The 9,887-nt window shown below is 33.9% G+C and overlaps 2 protein-coding genes across 12 annotated transcripts in view; both read left to right on the top strand.

Moving 5' to 3' along the window:
* The window catches only part of LOC100175058 (polyubiquitin-A), a 5,667-nt gene extending 3,337 nt beyond the window's left edge, over positions 1 to 2,330 (top strand). For 8 of the 11 annotated variants that reach the window (XM_018815113.2, XM_018815112.2, XM_018815114.2 and 5 more), the window contains 5 exons: positions 204 to 431; positions 729 to 956; positions 1,172 to 1,399; positions 1,605 to 1,832; positions 1,963 to 2,330. In XM_018815113.2, the coding sequence (XP_018670658.1) occupies positions 204 to 431; positions 729 to 956; positions 1,172 to 1,399; positions 1,605 to 1,832; positions 1,963 to 2,093 (1,043 nt within the window). In that variant the 3' untranslated portion in view covers positions 2,094 to 2,330. The remainder of the gene's footprint in view (positions 1 to 203; positions 432 to 728; positions 957 to 1,171; positions 1,400 to 1,604; positions 1,833 to 1,962) is intronic. The other 3 variants (XM_026837937.1, XM_018815111.2, XM_026837939.1) reach the window with 3 other exon arrangements.
* Positions 2,331 to 4,343: 2,013 nt separating this feature from the next.
* Positions 4,344 to 7,763, top strand: LOC108950167 (cytoskeleton-associated protein 5-like). The gene is made up of 5 exons (XM_018815101.1): positions 4,344 to 4,400; positions 4,958 to 5,148; positions 5,518 to 5,721; positions 6,367 to 6,538; positions 7,725 to 7,763. Exons 1-5 carry the CDS (start codon positions 4,344 to 4,346, stop codon positions 7,761 to 7,763), a joined length of 663 nt encoding a protein of 220 aa, XP_018670646.1.
* Positions 7,764 to 9,887: the final 2,124 nt, after the last annotated feature.

Raw genomic sequence — 9,887 nt, 5'->3', positions numbered from 1 at the left:
ATTAGTTCGCAAAGTTGCGGCTACTCAAAACCTCTTCAAATAAAAATCTGTTCCAACTAATGATTAGTTCGCAAAGTTGCAGGCTTAATCGGGTAAGTCTAATACAGTAATTTTATTTAGTCGACCACAGTTTTAATGTGCCCGCTACTGTGCTAATCTATTTTGTAAACAGTGAATTATAATTTCGTTTAAAATTTTCACAGGAATCCCCCCAGATCAGCAACGTCTTATCTTCGCTGGTAAGCAGCTTGAAGACGGACGCACACTGAGCGATTACAACATCCAGAAAGAGTCCACTCTTCACTTGGTTCTTCGTCTCAGAGGAGGAATGCAAATCTTTGTCAAAACTTTGACTGGAAAAACCATCACTCTTGAAGTTGAGGCATCTGATTCTATTGACAATGTCAAAGCCAAGATCCAAGACAAAGAAGGTAATGTTCAAAAGCTTTAATGAAGTGTGCCTATCTGGTGCCGTGCGGCTACTCAAAACCTCTTTAAATAAAAATCTGTTCCAATGAATGATTAGTTCGCAAAGTTGCGGCTACTCAAAACCTCTTCAAATAAAAATCTGTTCCAACTAATGATTAGTTCGCAAAGTTGCAGGCTTAATCGGGTAAGTCTAATATAGTAATTTTAATAAGTCCTCCACAATAATTTGAATTTATCTGCCATGTGCATGTATTTGTTTTTGCAAATGCAAATGATAACTTTGTTTACAATTTTCACAGGAATCCCCCCAGATCAGCAACGTCTTATCTTCGCTGGTAAGCAGCTTGAAGACGGACGTACACTGAGCGATTACAACATCCAAAAAGAGTCTACTCTTCACTTGGTTCTTCGTCTTAGAGGAGGAATGCAAATTTTTGTCAAAACTTTGACTGGAAAGACCATCACTCTTGAAGTTGAGGCATCTGACTCTATTGACAACGTCAAAGCCAAGATCCAAGACAAAGAAGGTAATCTTTAACACATTTAATAATTTGCTCTTATTCAGAGGCGTAAAAAGGATTTTTTTAAGGAAATGTTAAAAATGCAAAGGTTAACATTTTTCAAATGTAAAATTGAGTACGATAATTCGTTTTACCCACCCCAATATTTTTTAATTTATTTGCCATTGCATGTATTTGTTTTTGCAAACTGCGAATGATAACTTTGTTTACAATTTTCACAGGAATCCCTCCAGATCAGCAACGTCTTATCTTCGCTGGTAAGCAGCTTGAAGACGGACGCACACTGAGCGATTACAACATCCAAAAAGAGTCTACTCTTCACTTGGTTCTTCGTCTTAGAGGAGGAATGCAAATTTTTGTCAAAACTTTGACTGGAAAGACCATCACTCTTGAAGTTGAGGCATCTGACTCTATTGACAACGTCAAAGCCAAGATCCAAGACAAAGAAGGTAATCTTTAACACATTTAATAATTTGCTCTTATTCAGAGGCGTAAAAAGGATTTTTTTAAGGAAATGTTAAAAATGCAAAGGTTAACATTTTTCAAATGTAAAATTGAGTACGATAATTCGTTTTACCCACCCCAATAATTTTCAATTTATTCGCCACTGCTTGTACTAACCGCGAATGATAACTTTGTTTACAATTTTCACAGGAATCCCTCCAGATCAGCAACGTCTTATCTTCGCTGGTAAGCAGCTTGAAGACGGACGCACACTGAGCGATTACAACATCCAAAAAGAGTCTACTCTTCACTTGGTTCTTCGTCTCAGAGGAGGAATGCAAATCTTTGTCAAAACTTTGACTGGAAAAACCATCACTCTTGAAGTTGAGGCATCTGACTCTATTGACAATGTCAAAGCCAAGATTCAAGACAAAGAAGGTAATTTTTAAAACCCATTTAAAAAGCTGCATCCAGCCAGATGCATGTAAACATTTTTTCCAATAATTGTTCAATTTGCAGAGTTTAAGAATTTAGGCAGCAAACATTAAATTTGTTTCCAATTTTACAGGAATCCCCCCAGATCAGCAACGTCTTATCTTTGCTGGTAAGCAGCTTGAAGACGGACGCACACTGAGCGATTACAACATCCAGAAGGAGTCTACTCTTCACTTGGTTCTTCGTCTCAGAGGAGGAATCTAATCCATCAATGCAACTGTACATCATTCATAAACTTTGTCTTAAATTCCAAACTGCTATTAAATAACATAACTTTAACAGGTTTGGCGAAAAACTAGACCCTCGTAAATTAAACAGTCGTTTTTCTTGCCTCTGTAGAGTTAAGATTTTACTGTGCCTGGTGTAATACAGAGTAATAAAGTTTAAAATTCCAAAGATGACGCTTATAAACAAACAAATAAAATGTAATGTCCATTATTATGTGCTGGTGTTATTGTAAGTATGCAGGATTAAGTCAAAGGAGCATACCAATAAAATATCTGAATGTGCAGGCAGGTCGAGATACCACCGAAGTTTCAAAAAGCACGGTTGCTAATAAACTCTGTGTCTCTAGTTTTTAAACCACTACAAAAAAAATTATCCTGTAATTTGGTATAATGGTTGCTTCTGAAATGTTGATTGTTATGGTTTATTTTTTAGCTGAGCTACATGCCAGTTGATTGTTATGGTTTCATTTTTTGGCTGAGCTACATGCCAGTTATGACTTTTTTAAACTTAACTTTTATCGCGGACCACCAATTTTTGTTTTGAGTGATACAGAATGTACCGCAGTGAGAAATAAAATATTAAATATAAAAAATGAAAAATTAACCAATGCGACAAAAAGACTAGAAACGAAAAACCGTATCCTCACCGGAGTCCGTATGTAAACGTTTATATACGGTCTCTGTTCCTCACCACTTCCATAGACTCTGTGCCTAGACCGTTGTCAATGGTTTAACTTTTAATTGTAAAACACTATCAGGATATGTGGATAATATGTACTAAAGGCAATGTATATATACTTATAAGTTTTATGCATTGGCTAAACGTGTTCTATATTTTTATGTCCATATTAACTGCGCGCTTGCACGTATCCGATATAGTATTGTTGATTTGGTTGGCTGACTGGTCGTCACGTGACATGTTCAAAGTTACAATTTTTCTCAATTGTGGGTAGTTCATAACATTACTTTCTTCTGTTGTCGACTTTAGATAAATGAGAAATTCAAGATTAAGCAGTTAGTTTACCTGTTTAAACAGAATGTGTTGGGTGGTAGCATGAAAATTTATTAATTAAATGAGATGTTACTGGCAAATTTAGACCAGATTGAAAAGTTTGTTGTTTTGCTCGGATAATTTACTTTTTTTTAAGAAAAAGATGTTTTATTTTTTAGGTATTACCTAGCGCTATAACATATTTAAAGCTGGTTCATGCCAAGATTTTGTAAATATGTTTTTATAATGAATATTAATATTTATTATTAAAAAAAATTTAAAGTTAACTATTTTTTGATGGAAATGACGTGTTAGTGACCAACATAGATGTATGCTGTATGCATATGTTATATTTTGGCGAAAAAAATTCGTAAAATTAATATATATTTGTATGATTTAAGTTATGATCATACTTTTTAATATTTACGACCCTTCCCTGCTTTTTTTAAAGAAAAAAAAGTTTTTTTTTAGGTATTACGTAGCACTATAACATATTTAAAGCTGGTTCGTGCAAAAATCTATAAGTATGTTTTTATGACGAATAATACTATTCATAATTTTTTCTAATTTAAATTTTTTTATTTTATAATCGGTACCACTGGGGTACGTAATAAATCTACAGGTTGCAAACAGTTGCAGATATTTTGGTTATTTCGACCAGAAATGCTATGCGGCCAGGTCCAAAAGATGTCAAATGACCATACGAGTGTAACAAACCAACTTTTGGTCCGATACCTCAATTGAATTTTGAGTTATGGTCAAAAAACCATTTGTGGTTGCAGATATTTTGGTTTTTTCAATAAATCAAAAACCATTCGAGAAATCGGACCAAAAGTTGGTTTGTTAAACTCGTATGGTCATTTGACATCTATTGGACGTGGCCGCGTAGCGTTGCTGTTTGAAATAATCAAAATATCTGCAACCGCGCGCAACCATTTGCAACCTGTAGTTTTATTAGGGACCCGTCTAGCTAGTACAGTGTCCAAATACTAGGTTGGTGGCACCAGTATAAGGTATCGAAAATGGCCTCTATAACATCTGTATTCTAGGATCACCTTGGTTGCTGTTAGTATACGGTACCTTGCATGTACAATTCCCATCACTGTTTTAATTCCGCCACATATTCGATTAGTATAATATCCTGCAATATATTTGGCTTATCGTTAATAGATTTAGTTGTAACGTTGGATTTGTTGTTTTGTTAGTTTCATAGTTAGTTGATGTTTGTATATAATCATGGCTGATGATGATGAATGGAAGAAGTTACCAACAGAACAAAAAGTTCAACACAAGGTGAAAAAATTAAAGTTCTGAATTCCTCTAAGCATTTCAGATATTTCTGGGGAGAAGTTTGTTTTAAATTTTAATTTACTGCAGAATGTGCAAAGTTAAATCATTTTATAAAACGTCTCCGGGAAGTATTAGCCAAAGCACACCTGGTTTGTTTGGTGTCTTTTGATCTCTCTCTTCTTAATAGCTCATTCATGTGATAATGGGGCATATTTGTCTTATGACCAAACATGGCAACTGTTTGAGCAGTGGTTTATTACAAATCGGCTAAGATGTCATCTATATGATAACATATAGGAGGGCTTGAGGTGTATGAAACAGTAAGGCCATGTTATAACTGTCATTACCTGCCACGAGGTGGATTACAAGTTACATTTATACATGCAAAATAGTAGGCCTAAAATAATTAGATAACTACTTCGCTGAATGTGTATGTAAGTCTCCATTCTTAATGACTGAACACCAAACACGAAATGTTAAATTTATATACCTGGCTTAGGAAAATCTCTTAAAAACAGAACCCAAGCTGATAATTGAAACCGAATATTTTAAACTGCTAGTCGTGGAAAGCACGTGCTGAAGGATACAAAGAATGTGCCAAGAAGTTCGGACCATTGGATGAAAAGAGTCCGGAGTTTAGTAAATATCTTGGTTTGGTGAAGAAGTTTGTCACAGATTCCAATGAACTTGTTCGGATTCAGGGATTAGAAGCAACCTTGATTTTTGTCGAAAATGCAGCAGTTGCTGGAAAGTAAGTCACCATTGGCTTATCGGGTCTACTCTTACATAGTTAGCAACTACATAGTTGCCAGGATAAACCATTTTTTGGATATTATACACCTAACTTCTAAATTGAAGATATGCCAAAACTTAATGATGTAATATTTAGTGTGCACAACCAATACAGCGATGTTATCGTGTCAGAGATAAACGTTTACTGGGCGTAAATTTCTATAAGACAGTTCCATTTTGAACGCCCTGGTTTCACCACTGCTTATTCTACAGCTTTTTATCTCCAAATAAATTCTAAATTGTTGACAGTGATATTCTTGTCAAAGTACCTTTTACATTTCATTTATAGGCTTTAATTTATTAATCATATTTTGTCTCTTTATAACAGAACATGTAGTGAAGTTGTATCTGGGGTCATTGCAAAGTGTTTTAACTCCAAACCTCGACTTCGGGAACTTGGAATTAAAGTTTGTCTCATGTACGTTGAGATTGATCGTAATGAGGTGGTTTTGGAAGAAGTTTTGAAAGGCTTTGAAAATAAACAACCAAAAGTTGTTCATGCCTGCCTTGACCTTATTATTGCTGCATTAAGGTGAGTTTGTATAAACATAGTCGTAGGCACCTAGATTTCAAAATATGCGGGAAGGTTGAGGTGCAACTATTTTGTTTTCTAAATCTCAAAGCTTTGTAATTTGTTTGTATTTCAATTTTAAGAAAATTAAAGCTTAGTAGTCTTGCAACGGTGAAAAAAACAATTAACCTTTGATTAGCGAGTATATCATAGATAAGCATTACAACATTGTACTCTGACATCCTTAGGTCTGAGTGTACTTTGCCTTAAAGTCCAAAGATTTTGCAAGTAACATATCAGATTTAAACTGAAATAATTCTATGATTTTATGTTGGTTTTAAGTAATTAAAGAGAAGTTACGAACACGATTTTGTCATACCACTTTTCAGCAAACTATTTTGTTTTGTTGCACCCGTGGGCAAAACCATATTTATAAATAGTATATAAAATCGGTTCAAGCACAAGTGGCTGAATTATGTTATATATACAAAAGAAGAATCCCTTAGGCCTAAATAACTCCTATAATATCCATCATTTTAATACCATAGGCCATAAAGAATGGTATTTTACCAATTTTTCTAATTGGTCATTTCTGTAAAAGTAACTTTGTCTAATTTTCTAACTATATTCTAGTATTTTATTCTTTGTGTTTTTTTGCATTATCAGTGAATTTGGGTCAAAAGTGATCGCAGTCAAACCACTTTTAAAACAAGGAATTAAACTTTTGGACCATCGTGATAAGAATGTGAGAGAAGCAACAAAATCTCTGTTTATGGTTATTTATCGGTGGATAGGTCCTGCCATTAGAACACCTCTTCAAGCCATCAATTCTGTTGTGGTAAGATATTACTTGATGTTGATATGTATGTATCTATATATTATATAATATATATCAGGCCTGCCGATTTCCTAAATACATTTGGAGTATTCCAACCGATGTTTGGGCAAACGAATTTTTCTGCAGGAGTTCTCACATTTTTTTAGTAAATCTAATACATGTGGAGCAAATACCGCTGCCGCAAATACCATGGCAATTGGTTAATGCTATGGTTAATGTACTGTGTCTTTAATTTTTTCAGTGCTTAACTTTTAAAAAATACTAGTCAGCGAAGCCTAATAAGACATAGGTCGGTTAAATTTAGTTCTTACCCAGTAATTCCTCCTTTACTTAGCGCCAAGTAATTAAGTTGTATAGTGAAGCTGTTTGTTAAGACAACAGTAAAGTGGACTATTGCGTGTAAGGTTTTGGTGTTTACCATGATTGAAATTTCAGTAGACACCCTACCTACATTGTGCAGCCCGATCTATGACACTATTATGTCATAATTATTAAAAAGTATCTTAGTCTGGTTCCCTTTTATATTTTGTTTTTCTTGATTTGCCTTCATTGACATTGGACTCGATTGGAGTACTGTTTTTCCTATTTTTTTGATTTAGTTTGTTAGTTTATAAATATCTTATATGAACATTATGAAGTCTATCTTATTAATTTATTAACATGTTGGTGTTAAGTTTTTTTATAACAAACCAATTTTCGTATAGGCATGCCTAATCATGACAAATTGAATAAAGTTATACACACCAGATTACAATGTAACAAGCTATTTGGTTTGCTTACAATAGGTAAACGATACAGATATCAAACCATAGTTTACATTTCATTATGCCCAAGATATAGTTCTGAAATTTGAGACACTGGTATCTCAGTACTATAATTTAAACCCCCCTCACAAAAGAAATTCTCCACCTGTGTTTTTGAAGTTTTTTAAGAGCCCTCCTCCCCTCTGTGTTGATATGCCACATACAATAGATGGGAATTCTGGTGTCTTATTGTTGTTTCTTTTCTTCTTATCAATCCTGGCATAGCAATGGTGCGTGTGTGATGATTATTTGGTAACAAGTGTGTTTTTGACACCAATGTGGAACTATAGAATAGTCTTGCTCATTGTAATGGTATTGCTAAAACTTTGAAAGACAGCCCAATAATTAGACAAAATATACAATTTCAGTTATGTTATTTATAGGTACTTGTTTTTGAAATGGTACTTGGATTTGTAAACTAAGCTTATAAAGTGGTCAGAATAAAAAAAGTTTAAGTTATGTAAAACAGAGGTTAATTTCAATTTTTATAATAGATGAAAAAGTATTGTTTCAGCATTGACATTTATAACACTAGAGAAACAGCTTTTTCGTTTAAGATAAGAAGATTTAAGTCGTTTTAACCTCTTTTCCTGCCCAGTGTTTTTTTAATGGTGAATGCCTGAATGGCAACATTACTAACTTGAATCTTACACAATGAATGAAATATTTCGACCTAACAATGGAATAATTTACTTCGGTTGCTTAAATAAAAAGCAACAGTGGCGATTGTTCTCTAAGTAGACTTAAGATCTCAAATATTTGTTGTATACTTAGTGGTATAGAATATTTGGCCTTTGTCAAGCCATACACTGATTGATAATGAAATACTTTGTATTTGACTTTATAAATTTTAAACTTAAAAGTGCAAGAACTCTTTATAATTAGATAAAAATAATTTTATTTTAAGACATCTTTGCTTGTCGTATGGGAACTGCTCGTAATAACTTGGCCTAATTTCTTGTCCCATGACATGTCTAGCCGCGCTACCTTACTCGTGTATATTAAAAAAAAACTAATCGAAAAACTTTATTTAAATATTAAATTTTTAATATCAACATAATCAGTCATGTGTTGTATGTTAAAATATCAAGAGGTTTAATCCGCATTCAAATTAAAGTTTTGTGTAATTCTGTTTGAAAATGGACAAAGAAAATTTCTCCCAAGATTTTGGGTCAATAGTCAGCATACAGTGTGTGGAACCAACCATAGAGGAATGTTTGCAACCTCAACTTGATGTAACTTCAAATCTAAATACTTCTCATGCTGACCATGCATCAGAAAATACAGGAAAAACTACCCAATGTAAAAGTGAATCTACTATATTAGGAAACCCAAAGAGCTTGTTGGAAAGTTGTGAAATTGATGGAACAAATCAATTTGTTAATGACGTGGAATTGATTTCAGTTGCAAGCTCTGATAATGATGTAATTCAGACGGAAAGCTCTCGTCCAATGATAAGTATACAGTCTGTTGAGCCAGTTCAGACATACACAACAAGTTCTAAGCAAAAAAATCGTGACATGCAAGTTAAAAATTTTAAAACAAAAACCGACAGTTTATACACAAAGCAATCTCAACTGTGTTTAAATCCTGCAATAGCTACTTCAGCAAAGCAAAAATCTGTTCGTGAGTCCCCAACATTAAACAAGGTTGTAACTGTTTTAAATGAAAAATCCTCTGAAACCCTTCCTTCAAAAAGCAAAAATCTTAAAATTGGTGAACACTGCTCCAACAGCAAAGAAAGTATTCTCACTGAAGTCTATAAACACAAAGACAAGTTTAATCTGCAAGAACTTGATGAAAAAACACAGGAAGTTCCATGTGCGAATACTGCACAGCAGCATGAAACCTATGCTAAAAATCCTAAAAAATTCAGTAAAACAGCTGAAGAAATGTCAAATATTTTTTCCTGTCAAAGTACAGCACAGTTACCAATGTCTAAAACCAAAGACAATATAAACGAAGCATCACAAGAAGAAAAAACTGACAATTTATCTTCAAAATCACTGAAACTAGCAATTAAGCAACATATAAAGACAGTGTCCACAAAACAACTCCAGACCTACCAATTTCCCACCAGAAAGGAAAAACCGTTTCATTCGAAAACCAAACTAAAGAGAAAGCATATGATGCAGTCGCACGGATTCTTCACTTGCACGATTTCAGACGTTTATCTCGTCAGAGAAGTCGATCCAAATCACCTGAGTCAACTTCATCAAGCCATGAAAACCCACCAACACCAGCATCTGTTAACTCACATCATAGTTTATTAGAAGTAGCATGTAGCATCCCTCCTATGGTGGGTGAATTGCAGTCTGTTTGCTTTTTCATTGAGATTTGTTTGGTTTGGTTTACTTATCTTATTATAAACAGTATTAAATATCATAGATTCATATGTGTATATGGGGCATGGTTGGGATGTTTTAGCACCCCAACTTTGTTTCAATAGGTTTATCCTGCTGTTAAGTGTCTATTCAAACAAACAGACCCAAAGTATAACTTGCATTTACCACATGCAGAAAATTATGGTTAAATTTAACTTTCTT

The sequence above is a fragment of the Ciona intestinalis genome, unplaced genomic scaffold, assembly GCF_000224145.3.
Source record: "Ciona intestinalis unplaced genomic scaffold, KH HT000034.2, whole genome shotgun sequence".
NCBI classification, from domain to species: domain Eukaryota; kingdom Metazoa; phylum Chordata; class Ascidiacea; order Phlebobranchia; family Cionidae; genus Ciona; species Ciona intestinalis.
Note: the sequence above shows the minus strand (reverse complement) of the source record. Positions and strands in the feature narration are given on the sequence as shown.